This window comes from Anomaloglossus baeobatrachus, unplaced genomic scaffold (genome assembly GCF_048569485.1).
Source record: "Anomaloglossus baeobatrachus isolate aAnoBae1 unplaced genomic scaffold, aAnoBae1.hap1 Scaffold_118, whole genome shotgun sequence".
Classification (NCBI taxonomy): Eukaryota; Metazoa; Chordata; class Amphibia; order Anura; family Aromobatidae; genus Anomaloglossus; species Anomaloglossus baeobatrachus.
The window spans coordinates 585,770-611,019 of NW_027441888.1; the positions used below are offsets into that span (position 1 = coordinate 585,770).

General features: G+C 45.8%; 1 protein-coding gene across 1 annotated transcript in view; it reads left to right on the forward strand.

Annotated features, from left to right (window-relative positions):
• LOC142260524 (uncharacterized) overlaps window positions 1–13,100 on the forward strand; it is a 72,214-nt gene extending 59,114 nt beyond the window's left edge. Inside the window, exon 8 of the mRNA XM_075331972.1 lies at window positions 9,963–13,100. Coding sequence (XP_075188087.1) covers window positions 9,963–12,058 — 2,096 coding nt within the window. The 3' untranslated portion in view covers window positions 12,059–13,100. The remainder of the gene's footprint in view (window positions 1–9,962) is intronic.
• Window positions 13,101–25,250: the final 12,150 nt, after the last annotated feature.

Here is a 25,250-nt window from a genome sequence, read left to right on the forward strand (position 1 = left end):
GACAACAGCCCCGCGATAGGGATAGAGAGCCACCGCCACGGCTAGAGATCCAAAGGGCCAGCGTCTGCAGGCAAACGGGTTCCCCAGCACACCAACAGCTGGGGAACAGACTACCGTTGCTGAAGCGAAGGCAGCAAAGTTGACAACAGCAGGTGCAGGAGAAAGGCGACCACCACTAACCCGACAACAGGAGAGAAACGCAGCCGGCTGCGGGCACCGTCCACCATCTTGTTTTGGTTTACCAGAGACTCCATCGTGTTTGTCATAGTGAGTACACCAGTGCCCTCGGGCCGAGCGCCGCACCGCAACACACCAACACTGCCTTACACCAGCACCAAATCAGCGACTCTCTCCCCGGGCCACGGGACCATCACCCCCTACCCACGGAGGGGTTAACACCAAGCTCCACCACACCGTTCCCGGGAGCCTAGTTAATGGCAGCGGTGGTGTCCATCTACTCACCACAACCCGTGGGTGGCGTCACGAACTCTAACACAAATCTCCAAAACAAACCACCCCTTTTTGGAGAGGGACGGGACCCCCGGGTCCGTGAGGAGCTCGAGCCACCCCACCGACGAGCACGGATCCAAGCGGCTCGGCAGCCGGCCGAGCCCCGGGGTGGTACAACTCCAGTCCATGATGTCATTTGTCAGTGTCCATTGCCGGTCTTGATGAGTTGGAGCCCTAATGTTTATCTGCACAGACTGCAAGACCCTGCTACCTGCTTTGGTTATAAAGCCCAAGGATAGGCCATCAACATTACAGTCCCAGACAACCCCATTAAATATCCGGCATCTGTCTGTAACTATTTTATGTTCGTCTTTGATAAAAAATTCTTTGAAATCGTCAATGTTGTGGATCAATGTGACAAGGAGATTTTTGCAGGTTTTGCCAACTGTCATGGCGGTGTCAGGATCTGTGGCAATTATAGATTCTGGTACTCTGCATGTTCACTTCTGTGATATCTGTGAGCAGCGCAGGGAGACGCAGGCATGGAACCACAGGCTTGGGGAGGCTAGCAAGAATTATTCTCTGCTGGGCAGCTTGTTAATGTCTTTGATCACATGCTGTAGAGGAGAAAGTATCTATCGCTCCCCTTCTGTATATGCTCGCTGGACTATTTCATTAATGCCAACTATAGGTTACCTATACTGCTCTGGTGAGGTGTTGTGACCCAGACTTACAGGTGGTTGTTGTATATTATTACTGTGAGCTGTTGTGGTGTTAACCCTTGTTGTCTTTTTGTTGCTGCCTTTCTGTTCTTGCTGTTTTCCTTAGTCTCTTACTCTTTATTTCTGTGAGTTTGCAATGTGTTTCATCTGTCTTAATCTGTGTTTCCATCATATTCCTGCCCCATAACTTCCCCGGGGGGATAACAGATTAGATTTGGTCAGGAGAATAGTAAGGCACGGGACTCGGGCATCTCCATCTTCAGGGGTAATCAAGAGGTTAGGAACAGCTTAGGGTCCCATAGCGTGAGGGACTGTATAGGAGCCCCCTGTCCCTCATTATCCTGAAGTCACATTGTGACAATCAATCAGATTATTTAATGTAGCACATTCCAGAGAACAGGTGCTAGTAATGGGAGATTCAAATTAACGAAGATGTAACTGTGACGCCCTGGCCTATCAGGTCGTCACAGAGTAACAAGTAGTGTGCAATCTGCCCTTCTGCATGGCACCTGCATCCGCCTTGGTTATGGGTCCCTGTCCATCGGTGTTGCTAAGAGCAGGCTTATACAAATCCTGGGAACAATCTGCACCACACCCAACACACCCCCCATTGGGCAACCTGAAGAGAATAGGGCCACCCACTTGGAGAGTTGGTAAGGGAGGGTCAGAAGTGTTAGGAGCATGCCAGTTGTGCAGTGACTCTTACAGTGAGAGGTCACACAGTGGAGCTGGGCTTCTGTACCAATCCCAGGTAGCAGACGTTGGTCTGGCCTGGTGGGAGCTGGAAGCCTGGTCGCATTGGATCGTTTCAAGGGGCACTGTAGTGCCACAGAGGGCAGTCCGGCGGTCTTGTGCCATCTCCGGGCAGGGGCCAAAGCACGATGGGGTATGCGGACCCTAGGCCAGGAAGTAGCTTTAAGTGTCCTGGTAATTTACCCGACGAGGACGGAGTCTTCAAGAGCCGTCCTCCACGTGCTCCAAAATTGGGGTACTAGCACAACGAGAGGGATAGGACTTCCCAAATACTGTCCAGAAAATCCCAAGCGTGAACCCTGAGAGCAAGCTCATTCCGTTAGCCATAGTGGTGAGCTGGACCGAACTAGTTTCACACTACAGGGGCCACTTAGAAAGAAGGTGCCACGGAAAAAGGTTACAGGCTAACAAGCAACACCAACGGGCACGGACCCAGCGTGCTCCAGCCTTGCTGCAGCAGTGCTCAGGACTTTGGTTTACAAGTTGTCGGTGCTAGCATTATTGGACTGAGTGAGTACGCAGTGACCCTTTACTCCCCGACGGTCCCCTTATCATCACCACCAAGCCTCGGGGCATTCCCCCCTACCCACGTAGGGGTTAAAACACCTGGCTGCAATAGTATCGCCACCGGGTGCTCCCAACGGCAGTGGTGGTACTCCACCTTACCACACACCGTGGGTGGGGTCACGAACTCTTACTAAAACTGTCCCTTGTAAATACCCCCCTTTTAGTTTGAGTGACCGCACGACCCCCTCTGGTCTGGAGACTCTTAGAGCCACTGCGGATCCGGATCCGAGCCGTCCAACTGCTGTCGTGGGGGCGGTACACCTCAAAAGCGTCACAAACAGGATACGAGCAGGACCCACTTACCTGGGTGACGTGCGCCTTAGAACCGAAAACTGCGAGTCAAAATTCTGTATCCCACCAATTCTGCCACTTTTCCACCATTTTCCGCGCCAAAACGCCATCTTCCCCGTGAAAGCGCACAAAGCAGAAGCCCCGCCCTTCGTCCTCAGCGAGAAACAGGAACCGGAAGCTCCCAGAGGGCCATAGCGCGTGAAAGAGTGCTGGGAGAAAACCGAGTGGGCGTGCCGGAATGTAGCGAAAGAGAACCAGGGACACCAGGACTCTGCCATAACGTTCCTGACCACACAGAGGCAAGATGGCGGAGCGGAGCTGGTCACCGGAACGTGCTGTTCCCGGGGCCGCGACTTGTATAGAGGAAGAGACGGAGCATTTGTGCAGGAGAATGCGGACGCAGTTTCTGTTGATACTGAACCACTGGAGGGAAGAGATGAGGAGCCTGGCGATGTCTGTGCGAGCCCCTGAGATGGAAGTCCCACGAGAAGAGATGATAAGCGGTTACCCAGTCCCTGTCGATTACCCTAATCCGGCCACTCAAGCTGAGGGATCCGGACCGCCCCCGCTTACGGCGAGCATTCCACCGTCACCTACTCCGTCCTCGGCGGACGCCGAGCTGCCCACGCCAACCCCGGCAGCGGAACTTTCGGTGCCTTTGAACAGAGCTCCAGCTGCAGAAACCACCGTGCTGTCCCTCATCCCTGTCATTACAGCGGTCATCCGGACCCCGGCCAGACCAGACTCGGCCGCATCTCCGGGCCTGTCCTCAGTGGTGGAGCACCCGGACCCTGCAACCCCGGCTGCGGAGCATTCAGTTCTTCAGTCCGTCAAGGCGGAAGTGGAGCCTAGAGCTACACCGGTTCCACTGCCACGCGGCGTCTCATCGGCTGTTGGGGCCGCAAAAGTTCACTTAAAGCTAGAGCCAGCTAGGGAGTTGAGACTGGACGCTGACGCCCACTTCTGGAAACGACACCACCAGAAGTTACAGATGAAGATGACAACACCGCACCAGTGACGACGGGAGATTGCTGCCCGCACTGACCAACAGAAGTTGAAAGAGTGGGGCTGGTATGCCCTGGAGGTAGAGCGGCACGTTTTGAGTGATGGCAAAGTCATGCCGGCCTCTGCAGCCGGGCGTCCGCGATAATGGTTGCGGTACCAGGCCATGTAAGAGTTATGAGTGTTTAAAAATGTTAATAATACCAGTAGTTTTACGAAGCCATAGAACTGTTAGGTATCAGTGTTTTTGTTTATTGTTTTTCACAGTTTGTTATTTTTCATATAGAAACTGCTAGCAAATGAGTGTCTTAATTAACCAATTTTAAATGAACGGAGAAGTTACCTGATTTTCAGCCAGATTCTCTACAGTGTGTACACCCGGTACATGGACTTTGTTCGTTCTATAGTTAAGTAAATATGGACCACGGTCACAGGACTGGCGTGACCAACACGAACTTGTGTCTTGTATATAGTTTCACCTCCTGTGCCAACCAGAGTCATCTGACACATCACCTGGGACCTTAACCTGGTCACGGACCCACGGATAGGTATCCTGAGGTCAGGTTGTTTGGGTGGCAGGTTATTGGGATCCGGGACATTGGGACTGGACTGTCACAGGAAGGGGCTGAAAAGGAGTAGGTTGAGTCTCCGCTGCCATTAAAACCAGTAGCGTCCCCCTGTTGGCAGATGAACTCTTAACAGTTGTAACGTTTAAGTGACGAGCCTCCCCTGCGTGGAATGAACCTGTAAATAAAATGTTAACCCTTTTCTACCCATTTTAAACAGTTTGAAAAAAATAAAAACTAAATTTCTGGTGTCCTGTGGCTCGGGGACGAGCTACGTTAAACCAAAGGGGAATGTGACGCCCTGGCCTATCAGGTCGTCACAGGGTACTGTGACTCTTGCAGTGAGAGGACACGCAGTGGAGCTGGGCTCTTGTACCAATCCCAGGTAGCAGACGTTGGTCTGGCCTGGTGGGAGATGGAACCCCGGTCGCAGGGGATCGTTTCAAGGGGCACGGTACTGCCACGGAGGCGGCGGCCTACGCGGACCCTAGGCTGGGACGTAGCTTCAAGCGTCCTGGTAATTTACTCGACGAGGACGTTGTCTGCAAGAGCCGTCCTCCACCCGCTCCAAAATCTGGGTACTAGCGCAATGAGGGGGATAGGACTTCCCAAATACTGTCCAAAAAATCTCAAGCGTGAACCCTGAGAGCAAGCTCATTCCGTTAGCCATACTGGTGAGCGGGACCTGACTAGTTTCACACTACAGGGGCCACTTAGAATGAAGGTGCTACGGAAAAAAGTTACAGGCTAACAAGTAACACCAACGGGCACGGACCCAGCGTGCTCCAGCCTTGTTGCATCAGTGCTCAGGACTTTGGTTTACAAGTTGTCGGTGTCAGCATTATTGGACTGAGTGCGTACGCAGTGACCCTTTCCTCCCCGACGGCCCCATTATCATAACCACCGAGCCCCAGGACATTCTCCCCTACCCACGGAGGGGTTAAAACACCTGGCTGCCATGCCATCGCCACCGGGTGCTCCCAACGGCAGTGGTGGTACTCAACCTTACCACACACCGTGGGTTGCGTCACGAACTCTTACTAAAACTGTCCCCTGTAAATACCCCCCTTTTAGTTTGAGTCACCACACGACCCCCTCGGGTCCGGAGACCCCTCGAGCCACCGCGGATCCGGATCCGAGCAGCCCGACTGCTGTCGTGGGGGTGGTACATAACTCTTAGATAGGGATGGGCGATCCCGATTTTGTAAAGATCAGGGATCGTACTGATCACATAGTGATCGTGTGCACGATCCTGATCACAAGCTTTCCTGGAAAGCTCGTGTTACAGATCGGTCCAGGGGCTGTAAAAAGAAAGCACATTATTAAAATAAAAACCATTATGATCATACTTACAGGTCCCGCGACGCATCCTGCAGACTGTCTCCCAGCCGCTTTTGCCTCCGCGTCCGTCCGATCATTGCTGTGCCGCCCGGTAACTAACACTGGACTTACATGACCTTCATTGATGTCATACCCATGTGATCAGCTGGTGTGAATGTTGTACAGTCATTGGCTTACAGACTGGTCACATGACTATGATGTTTTCAAAGGTCCTCTTAACTTCCGGGGGTATTCACTGCACTGCTCGTCACTCGGCAGTCATCGGCTGTTTTCGGCCGTATTCGCGGTGACGTCAGGGTTCACCCAAGTCCATGGCTCATAGACTAGATTGAACTTTGACTGTCACTGTGCGAGTGTCGCATCGTATCACGGCACTCAATCTCCAGACAGCAGCGGGTCGGCTGCATGCGTTTCCATGCAGCTAATGTGCTCTTGTTCTGAGATCAGTCTGTGTGGGGTGATGCCTATGCGAAACGCAAGTGCAATCATCCCCTCACTGTCAGTTTGCTTCTTGCTCTGTACAGAACGATGTAGCAGAGCTGACAATGCTCTCTGCTTCTCACTGTGTATAGACTGTGTCTGTACAGAGTGATGAAACTGACAATGCTCTACCTATGGATTACGTCAGATTTAGGATTTTTTTATTATAAAGATGGATTCTCTAAATGTTTTTTTTGTTATATTTCTAATAAAAAAATTTTTTCTCTGTGTTGTATTTTTTGTACTGTTTACTAGAAATTCATGGTGGCCATGTCTAATTTGGTGTGACTCCATGAATTTCGGGCTTAGTACCATCTGAGAATACAAAACTGATATTAACCCCTTTATCACCCAGCGTGCCACCGCCACCAGGGTCACTGGATGAAGGAACAATGCGACATTTCCAAGGGCGGCTGCGGGCTGCCGAGAATCCCAGCCCCTAGCTGACTGGCTGTACCTGACTGGCGATCAAAATACAGCGGGAACCCACGCATTTTTTTTTTTATTATTATTATTTTTAAATAATTTTAAAAAAATAAATAAATAATGGGCTTCCCTGTATTTTGATTGCCAGTCAGGTAAAGCCAGGCAGATGGGGTGGAGGTGGCAGCCCGTAGCCGTCCGCTTCATCTGCGCTTAGTATCAAAAATACCACGGAGCACTACGGCATTTTTTAAAATTATTTATTTTTATACATCTATATATTGTGTACATTTTATTTATAAAAATATGTATTATATATATATTTACACACACAGCTTTGGCAAAAGTTAAAAGACCACTGCAAAATCTTCAGTTTTTCTCTTCATAGGTATATTTTTGAGTAAAATGTTAATTGTTGTAAAATAAATACAAAATGTTTTGGTTGGAAATTCGGAGACGTTGTCAGTAGTTTATAGAATAAAAGAGCAATTTACATTTTAATTAAAAATATAAAGAAAAGAAAAAATCAGAAAAACTGAAAATTTTGCAGTGGTCTTTTAATTTTTGCCAGAGTTGTATATGTGTGTGTGTATATTATATATGCATATGTACATATATTTATATATGTACATATATATACATATCTATCTATCTATCTATCTATCTAAATAAAATATATATATATACACACATATATATATATATTTGTATAAAAGTAAATAATTTTAAAAAATGACGTAGCACTTCGCAGTATTTTTTATTCTCACCGCACATAAGGCAGATGGCTACAGGCTGCTACCCTCATCTGCCTGGCATTATCTTGGCTGGCAATCAAAATACAGGGAAGCCCTTTTTTTAAAGTTTTTTTTGCCAAAAAAGAAAAAAAAATGACATGAGCGTCGCCATATTTTTGTATGCTAGCCAGGTACAGCAGACAGGTACGGGCTGCTCCCAACCCCTAGCTGCCTATTTGTACCTGGCTGGGAACCAAAAATATAGGGAAGCCATTTTTTTAATTATTTCATGAATTTCATGAAATACTTAGAAAAAAACAAAAGATGTGTGCTTCGCCCAATTTTTGTATCCAGCCAGGTACAACTAGGCAGCTGGGGAATGGAATCCACAGCGCAGGGTGGCCCAAGCTTTCTGGGCCCCCCAGCTGCAAATTGCAGTCCGCAGCCGCCGCCATCTTCTGGCGCTGTATCCAACTCCTCAGCGGCCCTGGTGGTGGGTGGCAGGCTGGGTAATAAGGGGTTACTACCAGATTTGTTCTACCAGCTGGTGTTAAGCCCAAGATTCTTAATATCAGGCAAGTTTGATCCGGCCATTAAGAATCTCCAATAAAGGGTTAAAAAAAAAAAGATACCACACAGAGAAAAAATACTTTATTAGAAATAAATACACAGACATACTTAGGGACTCCATCTTTATTACTCCCTCTCACCCCTCCACGATCCTGGTCTTCTGTCACCGATCTAGCTCTGCTATGTTAGAATGCACGGGGGAGGAAGAGCGCTGCTGCTCCCGCACTGTCTAATTGCTCAATGAGTGATCAGAGGCTGCGGGTTGGTAAGCGGTGATGTCACTGCTGCCAACATTGTCATAGTAAGCTAACGAACCGGTTACTATACTATAGTAACAGTGATCTCCAATCAACTGATTCCCGACGCCACTATTCATCACCGGCTGTGGCAGCCAATCCCTGCATGTGGGCTAACTCTGTAAAGAGCGCCAACGTGCAGGGAGGGAGTGCCGAGCATGTGCCCGAGCATCTCTCCGGTACACGGCGGTCGCCGAGTTTACTGAGTACTGAGATGCTCGGGCAAGCACCGTGTACCGGCGAGCATGCTGACACTTTAGGACCTTTGCATGATGTCATAATCATGTGACCCAGTCTGTAGCCAATGAGATAATACAACATTCCCACCTGACTGATCACATGGCTATGACATCACAGGAGGTCCTTTGGTTACCGGGAGGACACCGCGATGATCATACTTGGAAGCAGAAGCTGCGGGAGACAGAGTGCAGGACGCGTCGCCGGACCTGTAAGTATAATGACAATGTTTATTATTAACTGTATTCTTTATTTTACAGCCCCCCCACCCCATCCCATAACTGTAATGTCCAAGATCGGTGATCGAACGCAAGATCGTGCTATCTCAATCCCGATCTCGATCTTTACAAAATGAGTCCGACGAGTCTCCCCGATTCCGACCATCTGGGGGATCGCCCATCACTACAATTAAGCCGCTTTACACGCTTTGGTATCACTAGCGTTATCGTTAGCGATCACATTCGCCCCCGTTGTTTGTGCATCACGGGCAAATCGCTGCCCGTGGCGAACAATATCATTAGGAGGCGTCACAAGGATATACCTTCCTAACGACGTCGCTGTGGGCAGCGAACAACCTCTTTTTTAAGGGGGAGGTTTGTGTGCGCCGTCACAGCGACGTCACACAGTAGCCCACCAATAGAAGCGGAGAGGCGGAGAGCAGACGCATAAACGTCACTTCCACCTCGTTGCCGGCGGACGCAGGTACACTGTTGTTCGTCGTTCCCGGGGTGTCACACATAGCGATGTGTGCTGCCTCAGGAATGACGAACAACCAGCAATCACAAATATCAACGATATTTGGAAAATGAACGACGTGTCAACGATAAACGATTTTTCACCTATTTGCAATCGTTAGCAAACACTCATAGGTGTCACACGCAACGACGTCGCTAACGATGCCAGATGTGCGTCATGAATTCCGTGACCTCAGCGATATATCGTTAGCGATGCCTTAAAGCGGGCTTTACACGCTACGATATATCGGGCGATATGTCGTCGGGGTCACGGATTCCGTGACGCACATCCGGCATCGCTTGATATATCGTAGCATGTAAAAGCTACGAGCGAATGTGAACGAGCAAAAATACTCACCTTATCGTTGATCGTTGACACGTCGCTCATTTTCAAAAAATGGGCGGGATGTTTACGTCCCGCTCATCTCCACCCCTCCGCTTCTATTGGCCGGCAGCTGTGTGACGTCGCTGTGACGCCGAACGTCTCTCCCCCTTCAGGAAGAGGATGTTCACCACCCACAGCGAGGTCGTGCGGGAGGTAAGTACGTGTAATGGGGGTTAATGAGTTTGTGCGCCACGGGCAACAAATTGCCCGTGACGCACAAACGACGGGGGCGGGTACGATCGCTCGTGCTATCGCACGATAGAGCGTACCATGTAAACTAGCCTTTAGATGTCGAAATTGGACAACAGATTCAGAATACATTTTTTTCTAATTTAATATCTGATGTTATGGTTTAAAAAAATGTACTTTCAAGATAATATTAAAAAATAATAACATTGTGTTTATTTTTAGCAGATGACTGTATTGAGAGTTCAGATGGAAATCTATTATCTTCAGAATTTAAAATAGATGAAGAAAGTATCACACATGATACATATGAAGAGCATGCTGCTGTCCCAGATATACCTCCAGCCCTTCCTCTGAAAGCTTCATCATCAGATCTTTTCAAACAAGTCCAAAATTCCGATTTATCACAGAATTGTAAGCAAAATAAAAGTTACAGAAGGGAAATGGAACATGAAACGGCTCCTACAAGGGTGAAACCATTTTCATGTTCAAAATGTGGGAAATGTTTTACCAGAAAATCACATCTTAATATCCATCAAAAATCTCACACAAGTAAGAAGCCATTTTCATGCCCAGAATGTGGAAAATGGTTTACTCAGAAAATAACCCTTGCTCACCATCAAAGATATCACACAGGAGAGAAGCCATATTTATGCTTGGAATGTGGTAAATGTTTTACTAGTAAATCAAGTCTTCTTAACCATGGAAAACGTCACACAGGGGAGAAGCCATTTTCATGTTCAGAGTGTGGGAAATGTTTTAATTTCAAATCAGATCTTGTTAGGCATCAAAGATGTCACACAGGGGAGAAGCCATTTTTATGTTCAGAATGTGGTAAATGTTTTATTCAGAAATCACACCTTGTTAGGCATCAAAGATATCACACAGGGGAGAAGCCATTTTCATGTTCAGAGTGTGGGAAATGTTTTATTCGGAAATCAGAACTTGTTGTGCATCAAAGATGTCACACAGGGGAGAAGCCATTTTCATGTTCAGAATGTGGGAAATGTTTTATTCAGAAATCACACCTTGTTAGGCATCAAATATATCACACAGGGGAGAAGTCATTTTCATGTTCAGAATGTGGGAAATGTTTTATTCAGAAAATAGATCTTGTTGGGCATCAAAGATGTCACACAGGGGAGAAGCTGTTTTCATGTTCAGACTGTGGGAAATGTTTTATTTGGAAATCACAACTTGTTGTGCATCAAAGATTTCACACCGGGGAGAAGCCATTTTCATGTTCAGAATGTGGTAAATGTTTTATTAAAAAATCAGAACTTGTTGTGCATCAAAGATTTCACACCGGGGAGAAGCCATTTTCATGTTCAGAATGTGGTAAATGTTATATTCAGAAATCAGATCTTGTTGTGCATCAAAGATGTCACACAGGGGAGAAGCCATTTTCATGTTCAGAGTGTAGGAAATGTTTTATTCGGAAATCAGAACTTGTTGGGCATCAAAGATGTCACACAGGGGAGAAGCCATTTTCATGTTCAGAATGTGGTAAATGTTTTGTTCAGAAATCATATCTTGTTGTGCATCAAAGATATCACACCGGGGAGAAGCCATTTTCATGTTCAGAGTGTAAGAAATGTTTTAATCGGAAATCAGAACTTGTTCGGCATCAAAGATCTCACACTGGGGAGAAGCCATTTTCATGTTCAGACTGTGGGAAATGTTTTCTTCATAAATCATATCTTGTTGTGCATCAAAGACGTCACACCGGGGAGAAGCCATTTTCATGTTCAGAATGTGGTAAATGTTATATTCAGAAATCAGATCTTGTTGTGCATCAAAGATGTCACACAGGGGAGAAGCCATTTTCATGTTCAGAGTGTAGGAAATGTTTTATTCGGAAATCAGAACTTGTTGGGCATCAAAGATGTCACACAGGGGAGAAGCCATTTTCATGTTCAGAATGTGGTAAATGTTTTGTTCAGAAATCATATCTTGTTGTGCATCAAAGATATCACACCGGGGAGAAGCCATTTTCATGTTCAGAGTGTAAGAAATGTTTTAATCGGAAATCAGAACTTGTTCGGCATCAAAGATCTCACACTGGGGAGAAGCCATTTTCATGTTCAGACTGTGGGAAATGTTTTCTTCATAAATCATATCTTGTTGTGCATCAAAGACGTCACACCGGGGAGAAGCCATTTTCATGTGCAGAGTGTGGGAAATATTTTATTCAGAAATCAGAACTTGTTGTGCATCAAAGATCTCACACAGGGGAGAAGCTGTTTTCATGCTCAGAATGTGGTAAATGTTTTACTAAGAAATCAAGTCTTGTTTACCATCAAAAAAATCACACAAAATAAATCATTTTTATGTTCTGAATGTGGAAAATGTAATTCTCAGAAATCAGATCTTGTTAAACATATGAAGAAGCTACACAGGGAAGGAACCTTTTTCACGTGAATAATTGAAATGTTTAAATCAAGTCTTGCCGACCAACAGAAAACAAACAGAGAGGAGCAGCCATTCTTGCGTTCAGAATTTGCCAAATGTTTTTATCATTAATCAGGTCCTGTTGTCAGATGAGTCACACGGGAGAAACCATCATGAAGTACCATAATTCAAAGGGTTTTATCCAAAAATCGGCTACAATTGCTCAAGTAAGAATTGGTGAGAGAGAGAGAACCATTTTCTTTCTTTTTAGAAATTATTGTATTTTTTGAACCATAAGACATAGGTTTTGAAGGAGGAATATAGGGAAAAAACTAACTCAAAAAATGTGGTCATGAAGCACTGTTATGGGTAGGATCTGCTGCTGACACTGTTACGGGGATAAAATCCCCTAATTCTGTACTAATGTCCCCCATACTGGGCCCCTTCCAGGTATATATGTCTCCCATACTCGTATATAGGTCTTTCATCATGGTATATGTTGCCCATCTTTATCCCATCCTGGTATATATGATCCCCATCCGAGTATATATATGGCTCTTGTCTTAGTATGTATGTCTCTGTAACAGGGTGAAAATGTACATAAGATAAACTTGTTTGTTAATGAAGTATTGTGTATATATATATGCTATAATTTACATGGCCAAAAGTTGTCACTTAAGGGCAGTCACACTGCTAGACAGTAAGGGGTTACATTAGGTTTCCCTGGTAACGTAAACAGAGACAGTTAAAAGTTCAGTTGAGATCTGGAGACTGCACAAGCAAGAAAAGAGTGACAGGAAGAAGGCTGCAAGAGAGGATGAAGGTTGTTGAACTCCTGTGTTCTGGACAAATAGGATTGCCTGTTTTTTTCTTTGGAGCTCGTACGGCCCCTGACGAGGGGAATTCATCTGAGCGAACGTTTCTCCAGAAAGTGCTTGGATAAGCTCATCTAAGAGTGAATCAGGGTATGTGCGCACGTTGCTTTTTACCTGCTTTTTACCTGCTTTTTACCTGCTTTTTTGCTGCTTTTTCTTCTGCGCTGTTTAATGCCAAAATGGATGTGTTCTTCTATTCAAGCAAAGTCTATGGGAATTTGGGTTTCTTGTTCACACTATGTTGTTCAAAATGCTGCCTTTTTGTGGCAGAACTTTGGTCAAAAACTCAGCTTTTCAAAGAAGCAACATGTCAATTGTTTTTGCCATTTGGGTTTTGCACTGCAAAGCTGAGTTTTTGACCAAAGTTCTGCCACAAAAAGGCAGCATTTTGAACAACATAGTGTGAACAAGAAACCCAAATTCCCATAGACTTTGCTTGAATAGAAGAACACATCCATTTTGGCATTTAACAGCGCAGAAGAAAAAGCAGCAAAAAAGCAGGTAAAAAGCAGGTAAAAAGCAACGTGCGCACATACCCTCAGAAGCAGTCTGAGGGAGACCGACGCCATCTTGGGTGGAAGACTTCTGTGACTATCAACTGACCTGAGACCGATCGGTGTACTAATAGTCAGTTAGAGACAGACAGATAGGAAGAGGACACTTTGAAGGAAGACTATTCTTTGAAAAACTGTTCGCTGACAAGGAGCTGTGCTTGCTTGTTTATCCGGAGGCATTTGCTCTGACCCGAAATTTATCAGAAGTTAAGCTGTGTTGTGCTGATAATAATAGACTATTCTTCCTTTGCTTCATCACAGTGTCTGGGGGCAGTGAGGTACAGAGTATTGCATAGCGGTACATGTACATAAATTCACTTGTATCTTACTGTATATGGGAAGTTGGCCGGGTACCCTGATTGAATTGTAAAAATAAGGGAAGGTGGTTGTAAGATTATATCCTTGGAGGGATCACGTGCTGTTATCTGTAGTAGTGCACTCGGGTAAGCCCCATTAATAGATAGGGGAGGGAGCGGTATGGCCGGTGGGGGGAATATAGTCCAGTTCATCTCTAAAGACCGACAATTGAAGTCCTCCAAGTTGAATAAATTGTTATTTTTTTTTTATTCCAGGCTGTTGTGGCCCATAAGTTGTAAGAGAACTGGTTTTGTAAATTTTTTTTAGACTTATAAAGAAAACTGTTATTCACCATCTTTGTGTCCCTGGGTGTTCCATAGTGCCATCGTACCTTAATAGTCATAATGACCGGCATCCGGTCGTTACATCCCCATCCTTGTATATATGGCCCTCATCTCGGGCCCATTCTTGTATATATTTCCCTATCACGCTGCACACATAAGAAAATAAATGATTATACTCCCCATCCCTCCGCTCTCCCTGTGCACGGTGTTCTCTTCTGATGCTGGCAAGTGACTTTAGCATGTAAGCTGCGAAGCGCATGACATTACTGCCATGTGCTTCCAGTTACACTTAAGCTGCCGAAATATTCACTGCTCCCCACAGCCGGGATTATGGGCTTGGGAAGCAGTGAATATTCATTCTCTAATAGACACACGTGATCTCCCAGCCACTGCAGTAAGCCAGAGGATTGGTGATCACGTGTTCCCAATATTAAAGAGAATGAATATTCACTGCTCCTCAAGCATATAATACCGCTGACCTCTTCATTGGCGCTGATTTCATTGCCTAGAGGTGGCCGGGATTATGGCGTGGGGAGCAGTGAGTATTCATTTTCTTTTTTAGCTGGCACACTGTTAGCCCTTTTGAGAGCCTTTAGGAATATTTTTGAATAGTTTTGATACTGGATTATATTTAGATAATTCACTAATCTGAGGTTGCCCATTGCTTTATTTATTAAAAAGCGCAGCCCCAGATTGGAGATAGGAACTCTTAAATATATCACATTGTATATAATTGCATTTCAAATCTTGTTGTTTTGTTAATAAATGCTTGTAAAATATATTTCATGTCTAGTTTTCTCTATTGACTAGATGTGATAATTTTGCCTTTAAACCTTTGGAGTTGGCGCAGACCTGTAGGCAATTCACACAAAAATAGTGAGAGGAGAATTGAATCAGATTATGCATCCTAGATATGTGGAAGTTTTTAAGACGCTCTGGTCCCCAATCATCAAAGCTACAGTGCCTACAAGTAGTATTCAACCCCCTGCAGATTTAGCAGGTTTGATAAGATGCAAATAAGTTAGAGCCTGCAAACTTCAAACAAGAGCAGGATTTATTAACAGATGCATAAATCTTACAAACCAACAACTTATGTTGCTCAGTTAAATTTTAATAAATTTTCAACATAAAAGTGTGGGTCAATTATTATTCAACCCCTAGGTTTAATATTTTGTGGAATAACCCTTGTTTGCAATTACAGCTAATAATCGTCTTTTATAAGACCTGATCAGGCCGGCACAGGTCTCTGGAGTTATCTTGGCCCACTCCTCCATGCAGATCTTCTCCAAGTTATCTAGGTTCTTTGGGTGTCTCATGTGGACTTTAATCTTGAGCTCCTGCCACAAGTTTTCAATTGGGTTAAGGTCAGGAGACTGACTAGGCCACTGCAACACCTTGATTTTTTCCCTCTTGAACCAGGCCTTGGTTTTCTTGGCTGTGTGCTTTGGGTCGTTGTCTTGTTGGAAGATGAAATGACGACCCATCTTAAGATCCTTGATGGAGGAGCGGAGGTTTTTGGCCAAAATCTCCAGGTAGGAGGCCGTGCTATCGATCTTCCCATGGATGCGGACCAGATGGCCAGGCCCCTTGGCTGAGAAACAGCCCTACAGCATGATGCTGCCACCACCATGCTTGACTGTAGGGATGGTATTCTTGGGGTCATATGTAGTGCCATCCAGTCTCCAAACGTCACGTGTGTGGTTGGCACCAAAGATCTCGATCTTGGTCTCATCAGACCAGAGAACCTTGAACCAGTCTGTCTCAGAGTCCTCCATGTGATAATGAGCAAACTGTAGACGAGCCTTGACATGACGCTTTGAAAGTAAAGGTACCTTACGGGCTCGTCTGGGACGGAGACCATTGCGGTGGAGTACGTTACTTATGGTATTGACTGAAACCAATGTCCCCACTGCCATGAGATCTTCCCGGAGCTCCTTCCTTGTTGTCCTTGGGTTAGCCTTGACTCTTCGGACAAGCCTGGCCTCGGCACGGGTGGAAACTTTAAAAGGCTGTCCAGGCCGTGGAAGGCTAACAGTAGTTCCATAAGCCTTCCACTTCCGGATGATGCTCCCAACAGTGGAGACAGGTAGGCCCAACTCCTTGGAAAGGGTTTTGTACCCCTTGCCAGCCTTGTGACCCAACACGATCTTGTCTCTGATGGCCTTGGAATGCTCCTTTGTCTTTCCCATGTTGACCAAGTTTGAGTGCTGTTCACAAGTTTGGGGAGGGTCTTAATTAGTCAGAAAAGGCTGGAAAAAGAGATAATTAATCCAAACATGTGAAGCTCATTGTTCTTTGTGCCTGAAATACTTCTTAATACTTTAGGGGAACCAAACAGAATTCTTGTGGTTTGAGGGGTTGAATAATAAATGATCCTCTGAATAAACTTTTCACAATTTAAAAAAAAAAATAAAAAAAGAAATAACATTCTTTTTTGCTGCAGTGCATTTCACACTTCCAGGCTGATCTACAGTCCAAATGTCACAATGCCAAGTTAATTCCGAATGTGTAAACCTGCTAAATCTGCAGGGGGTTGAATACTACTTGTAGGCACTGTATATGCCAAAAAAATGGTCACAAAAGCACTGAAAAGTCTCAAATTCGGAAAGTTGTGTTAGTATTTGGTGGCTTTTGGCATTTTCACTCCAAAATTGGCAGAGCTTGGGTGGGAGGGGGGCATGACAGCACATCTACTTTAATTCATGATAAGCTGTGGTGTTCCCTTATGCCAGAAATCTCACTCCAATCCCTGAAGGAAGTAATCTTTCTAGCATGACACAAGGAGGCACATGTCACTCGTCAAACGCTCTAGTTTCATGGCGAGTCATGCACCACTTCATCAATCAAGAGTGGCCCTGTGGCGCCCCTGAGGCTTCCGTCGCCACAGGTCATTGCACCCCATCAAGCGGTGTGATGCCCCATTCTGGGAGAGGAAGAGAGTGAACTCCGGTCCCCTGGTAAATCCACACTACACCCATTGCTAGGGACACACAGGACCAGGGAAAGTGGCAGGCAACCCTCCCATGCTGCATGCTGAGAGGGGCTGTAAGACCCATCCCTGCTCCCATAGGGTGGTAGCTTAGCAACTGGGGAGGTGGGAGGAGCCACCAGAGAGCAGATAGAGAAAGGAAGGTCGAGTTAGTTTCAGTTTACCTCAGGGAGTGAAAGAGTGAGGAGCCAGCATGTAGTTGGAGAAGAAGAACGAGAGCAAGGAGGGAGGAGGAGGCCTGCTGGAGGCAGGCAATGAGAAAGAAAGAAAGAAAGAAGGACAGAAAGGCTCCAAGTCAGTCAGGAGCAGAGGAACTGAAGGAGACGCTTCCTGGTGCAGAACCTGGGACCCAGAGGTCCAGGTGACACCACGCAGAGACAGAAAGGGTCGCAGGGCCGCGGGTAGTCCTGTAGGTACCACGAGCAGTCCTTGTTGGGTACCGAAGCCGAGGGCCCAGAGGCGCTACGAGTAGCTGCAGGCTGCGGTGGCCTGGTCCACAGTGACATCGGTGGAGTGATTAGCTGCGACAGGGGACGGTCCCTAGAGACTGGAGGAGTGCAAAGACAATCTCCAAACAGTAAAAACCGAGGCCCAGGGACGTTGTAATCTCCCAGTGCCAGAACCCAGAGCAGACCTTCAGAAAAGGGGTAATCAGCCGACAGGTGACCCCCCAGCCTGGAGGCTGTAATGGAGGCCAAGCCAGGTCCATCTTAACTAAGGCAAGGCTAGTGAAGACAGCAGAGAAGGAGACACTAAAGGAAGGGCACCGGATTTCACGCTCTGAATCACCCAGAAGGCGGAGGTCCCTGACAGTGGTCCCAGCAGTCTGAGGGTCCCTACAACTGTGAGTAAAGAACTTGAACTGCACCCTTGGAGTTGCCTCTGTCATTTCATCTGCATAGACACTTACAAGCACCAACTGTGCCCCGGGCATTGCTCCACCTGTGGGGAGCAGTACTACCATTGCTGCCATAACATCATCCCGGAGGCCTCATACAGCAGCGGCGGCTTAATAGCCGCATACCACAGGTGGCGTCACGAACACAACCATTAACAAGTAAGCCACATATTCTACTGACACCCACCAGGGCCACGGAGCCGGGCCCAGCCACCACTGACTACCACCGGACTAGTCCGGCCCGGCACCGGGTGTCCCATAGCCCTGGGGTGGGCGAGTCAGCCCCTATATAAATTGGTCTCTTAATGTTATAAAAAATGATCTTTTTACAAAGAATAATTGTAATAAAAAAACAAAAGGATTTTATATGTCTGATATCTAAGGGATTATTTTTGTTGTCAGGCTACCCACAAATAGAGATAAGTGCACCCGTTGAAGTTCGGGATCAGCTTTTTCACTCAGACTTTAGATACAGTTTAGGGATGATCGAATACCAAAATATTCGACTTCGCGAATATCCGACGAATAGGTCGTGAATATTCGATACGCAATGTAAGTCTATGGGAAACCCGAATAATTTCACGTTGGACCTAACGCCAAGCTGTGGTGACTGAGGAAAAGGCTGAAATGGATGGGAAAAGGCATAAATAGTATGGGCACAGCCTGTAGAAGGTGCCTGACTGCATTTCTAGTATCTTGGAATAACGTGGTCAGAGCAGCACGCAGCTTTTACCGCCATTACAGCTCTCAAACCAAATTAAAAGAGGGGAAATTGATAAGAAACAGTTTGTAGTGCCTAATCACTTTAACAAAACATAAAATCAAGCCCGGACCTAAAAAAAACCACTTTTGCATATGTTCACACGTTTAGTTTTTTAGAATTTTTCTCCCTTTTTCAATTAGAAAGGGCTCTAATTTATACATTATTTTGGTGTCCGTCTCGCACTTCCTTTTTTGGGACATATTTAACAGCACTTTAAAAGGTCAGCTACAATGTGCCCGTTGGGATGTTGGCCTTGCCCTCCTCCTCCACCAACACCACCGGCTCCAGTGGCCCTCTATTCAAATTGTAGTCAAATGATTCAGTAATGTCTATTTTATGGAAAAAACGCTGGGACATCGAAGCTGATGTTGTTGATGATGATTGTGTAGCGCCCCTGAGACCATCAGGGCAGTACAAGGTACTGCATCCTGTCAATGATTCACAACCACTCCATATAAAGCCGAATAAGGCAATGGAACAAGAGATTCATGCAAGAATAAATATTTATTAATCATCATCAAAATATTAATAAAATGAAAAAGAAAGGAAATCCCATGAGGGACATGCACATGTCTTACAGATAAATATACAGGACACCACATTCATGGTTTAAGCTCAACTATAAATGCCTGTTTACTAAGCAATATGCAAATATTGTCAATTTTATAAATGCAAAAATACTTATTATACGTCAATATTATATACCAATCAATCATCTGTCAAAAACAATCATTAAATTGCTTATTAAAATGATGTACATAAATATATTGCACAATAATTATAAATATATTGCACTAACACTATGACTAATATATTGCACTGCCATTGTAAAAAATAAAATTGCACAATAGTTGTAAATGTATTAAACTGTGACACATATAAGGCACTGCCGAAAAAAAAAACCTTAGATGATACACGTGGTAAACAAAGCTGCAGACATGTGCTTCCCTCCACCCCTACGATCGTTTCACACCTGCTTCTTCCCTCCACCCTACGATCGTTTCACCCCTGCTTCTTCCAGGGGGCGTGTGAAACGATCTAAATAGCCAGTTATTTCTTTCTGGCAGATACACTGGTTAAAACATTTGCTCAGATATGTGTGCAATTATTTGATAGTGTAATATTTTAGTTGTATCGGGCTCAATACTATTGAACTGGTATGCCATTTAATGGTCTGGATTGATGTGTAATTTATGAAGAGCTAAATAGCCATTTACAACCTTGGTATTCATTTTGGCTATATAATTGCTAAATTTCTGTGCCCCACTAATTGATAGTACAGTACCTTCAATATATTGGGCCCACTACAAATTTCACTCTGGGCATTTTTTTCGTCAGTGCCTTATATGTGTCACAGTTTAATACATTTACAACTATTGTGCAATATATTTTTTACATCGGCAGTGCAATATATTAGTCATAGTGATAGTGCAATATATTTATAATTATTGTGCAATATATTTATGTACATCATTTTAATAAGCAATTTAATGATTGTTTTTGACACATGATTGATTGGTATATAACATTGACGTATAAGTATTTTTGCATTTATAAAATGGACAATATTTGCATATTGCTTGGTAACCAGGCATTTATAGTTGAACTTATACCATGAATGTGGTGTCCTGTATATTTATCTGTAAGACATGTGCATGTCCCTCATGGGAATTCCTTTGTTTTTGATTTTATTAATATTTTGATGATGATTAATAAAATATTTATTCTTGTATGATTCTCTTGTTCCATTGCCTTATTTGGCTTTATATGGAGTGGTTGGGAATCTATAGGTTAAGTGTCATGCACCCAATGTATGTTCTTGGACTTCATTGTAACTAATCCTGTCAATGATGCAGGGCCAACTCCCAGGGACCTGGAAGACCAGTGCCGCTACCAACTAAACACATATATTAGCTCAGTTTTTCCCCCTTTCCCAAGACTGGTGATGAGCTAGGGTAGGACTCAGTAAATGGCCCCCCAGAGGTGGAGCCAATCCAGTCCACTAGACAACAACCAGTGGGAGGGGCAAGATAGACAGTTGACAGGGACATTTGAAAAGTCAGTCAGGAGTTGACGCTGGGACAGGCAAGAGAGTCTCTTGTGACAGTGAAGGGAACGGACGTGGCTGGAGACTGAGTCGTGTAACGGCGACACACAGGAGAGTGGTTGCCATGGAAGGTATAGCAAGGTACCCCTGGACCCAAAGCACCGACGGGGCACAGGGCCCAAGGTTAGGTGAACGCTTCAAGCTGCCTGACAAATACCTGCACAGGGAGGGGACCATCAGGAACCTCACAAACCTAGAAGTTCGGGACACAAGTAGCAACAGGAGAGCCAGTGAACAGGACCAGATACTCCATCCCCACAGGGTTCACACTACCGCTCATACAGGCTTTGACTGAGAGACTACCAGGAGGGGACCCCCCAGATGCTCCAAGCCACAGGGACCCACCAACCAGTAGAGGTGTAGGGGAAAGAAGCCACCAGGTTACCACTGTCACTGGGATTAAGGGGTCCAGAGGAGAACATCAGCCGTCCTCCGGGTACCAGTTACCATCCACCATCCGAAGTGAGTAAAGAGAACCGGTTATTCAGAAACCCCTCGTGTGGTCTCCCTTCTTTAAACACCCAGAACCTCCATCCTCTGGGGCCTGGCTCTACTTGTGGAGGGCCCAACATTCTGGCTGCCAGCAACATCAGCCCCAGTAGTGAGAACTGTGCAGCGGCGGCTCCACTAAATAGCCGCAACCCGCAAGTGGCGTCACGACAAAAACTCTTTATTTTTATTTTATTATCACCTGTAAATATTTCCCTTCTTTTTAAAAAGCGACCCCCAGGGTCACGGAACTGGGCACCGGCCATCACAACCTTGACACGTTCCCTAGTTACACCAGGCCTGAACGTTTTCATGCATTAAAAATGTGGTATTTGCTTGTATTCGCAGCCCGAGGACGTGCTAGGATTTACCAAGGGGGAATATGGCACCCCTGACCAGTCAGGTGCCACAAGATATTGCATCTAGTAATGGATGCAGTGCTATCGGGTTTCTGGAAGACCAATGCCAGTAAACACCAGACAAACACACACAAACATGACCCTTTTTCCCTTACAGACCAGGTAACATTCTAGGGCTGGACCTGTGGATAGCCACATATAGTGGAGACTTATCCAGACCCGCTAGTCAGAAACCAGGAAAGGGGGAGGGGCCAGACAGTGGAGTGAACAGTTGACGAAGGACAGTGATGGAGGTGGACGTCTGAAATCGACATGCAGCCAGACAGTACGTGTGTAGTGGCTAACGGGGCTAAAAGGAGTACAGTCGCTGGGAGAGTACAGAGAGTACTCACAGGACTGGGCATCGGCAGGGTGCAGATTCCTAGTTCAGACAGAGACTTTATGCTCATCTGATAAGTCGACCAGGTAAGGGAATCGTCACGGTTCCTCACCACTACAAGAATCCAGAGCACAACAGTAAAGGGAGAGCCAGGGATCTGGGACAGACATCCAGTCTAGAAAAGGTTCACACTGCCTGCATACGGACACGACTGAGAAATCAGGAGGGGACCCTAAAATGCTTTATGCTACAGGGGCCCACCAACTAGCGACGGGTGCAAGGAAGAAGCTCACCAGGTCATGAAACCGGCACTGTGACAAAGGGAATCCTGAGGCCCCAGTGGGGAATACCAGGACCAGTCGGGCTGCAGCTCACTTGTGAGTAAAATACGAGTTAAACCGCAGCTACTGTGTGGACTGAATTCTTCCTGTTCCCGTTACACCGGTTACCTCTGCGCTACATTTGCATCTGGCCAAAGGCAGGTTGGGAGCAGGAGGCATCATCGCCTGCTTCCTAGACCGCAGTTTGTGAAGCATGCAGCACCGTGGAAGTGGCAGTTGTTTCACTCTGGAACTCAGGCTTTATTCCACTAGCTAACACCAAGAATTTCAAAAGATTCTGTTTCCCCAGGGGGGAATTGTTCAGACACCATGGAACACATCATAAGGTACTCTCAATTGCTTTTTTTAAAATTGGGAGGATTTACAACAGTGCATAACATGCTAAAAAAAAAATATGATTCCTCAGTGGGACATGTGTAACACACCATGGAGCACAGCATCAATAAAGAACACAAATAGAGACTGCCTGACCAATCGTTATAGACAGTGTAGCCTCAACAGTGGTTGTGCCAGTGCATAATGTACAAAGGCTTGAAAAGCCTTGGCCTGGGTGATTGGGCCAAACAATTACATGGCAGCAGCATAACAAGTTAGATTAGTCATGCGGTCTCATTAGATGATAGAAGACAAAATAGTCTTCAATGAGAAACAATGGAACTTATTTGAACTTAAGAAATACAAATTTTGGGGCTACAGTTATTATTGGGTCTTGTTAACAGGCGGCCTGAGATACTCTGGGGAAATCCATCTATGGTTCATTTTGATCATTGTCAAACTGTCTGCACTTTCCTTGGATAGTCGTGTGCGAGTATCTATTATTATTGGCCCCACTGAGCTGAAAACACGCTCAGACAACACACTCGTAGCAGGGCAAGCTAGCACTTCCAACACACTCGTAGCAGGGCAAGCTAGCACTTCCAAAGCGTATAAGGTGAGGTCTGGCCAAGTGTTGAGCTTGGAAACCCAATAGTTAAATGGAACTGTAGACTCTGAAAGCACGATGATATGGTCACCTACATACTCCCTCACCATCTTACTTAAGTGTTCCCTCCTTGTCATAGTTCCCCCAACCGTTATCTGATTCGCAGTTGACGGTTTGTGGAAAATGGACCAGTTTTGGCACATTAGTCCCCTGCCTGTGTTGCTCCTACCGTGTTTTTCCAAAAATAAAACACTGTCTTATATTTTTTTTGCCACCCAAAAAAGCACTAGGGCTTATTTTTGGAGGAGGTCTTATTCTTGGAGAAACACGGTTGGGGGTAAGTTTACCCCCCAAAAAAGCAGACCCCCCCACTTCCCAGGAGACTCATACTCACCAGACCCTGACGTCTGCGTGGTTCCCAGGTCCTCCTGTGATCTCCGGTGGTTGCTGCACGCCGTTCTCCCCTGCTGCTGGCTGACACGCACAGCCCGATCGCAGACACACACAGCAAATCACACACACAGCAAATTGCACAAACACAGCAAATCACACACACAGCAGATCACACACAGCAAATCACACACAGCAGATCACACACACACAGCAAATCACAGCAGATCACACACACATCAAATCACACACATCAAATTACACACACATCAAATCACACACACAGCAAATCACACACACAGCAAATCACACACAGCAAATCACACACACAGCAGATCACACACACAGCAAATCACACACACAGCAGATCACACACACAGCAAATCACACACAGCAAATCACACACACAGCAAATCACACACAAAGCAAATCACACACACAGCAAATCACACAGCAGATCACACACAGCAAATCACACACACACACAGCATATCACACACACAGCAGATCACACACACAGCAAATCACACAGCAGATCACACACACAGCAGATCACACACACAGCAGATCACACACACAGCAAATCACACACACAGCAAATCACACACACAGCAAATCACACACACAGCAAATCACACACACATCAGATCACACACACAGCAAATCACACACACACAGAAGATCACACACACAGCAAATCACACACAGCAAATCACACACACAGCAGATCACACACACACACACAGCAGATCACAGATACACACAGCCAATCGCAGGCACACAGCCGATCACAGATACACACAGTCGATCACAGATACACACAACCGATCTCAGGCACACAGTCACGTGTCCCGCCGCAGGTCCTGTTCATTGCGATCCACCGCACAGCCTCTCAGGTTTCTGCCCGCGAGAAGACATCGGTGTTGCTGGATGAGGTGAGTGTGTATGCGATCCGATGTGTGTGCGATCCGATGTTTGTGTGTGTGATCCGATGTTTGTGTGTGCGATCTGATTATGTGTGCGATCTGACTGTGTGTGCGATCCGATGTTTGTGTGTGAGATCTGGTGTGTGAGTGATATCTGATTTTGTGTGTGTGTGTGTGTGAGAGATCTGATGAGTGCGGGTGTGTGATCACTGCAGGTCCTGCCGCTCAGCATCGGGTGAGTGTAATTGCCGGGTGCCGCTGTCTATAATGAAGTGTCCTGCAGTATTTGTATCCTTTTTTAGCTGCACGGACACTTCATTATTGATCCGGGACTATGGCTTATTTTCGGGGAGGGCTTATATTTAAGCCTTGCTCTGAAAATCCCTTCTAGGGCTTATTTTTGGGGGAGGGCTTATTTTTGGAAAAACACGGTACTATTTATAGCCCTCTCTTGTAATCCTGTTGCGTGAGATGACACGCTACCTCTGA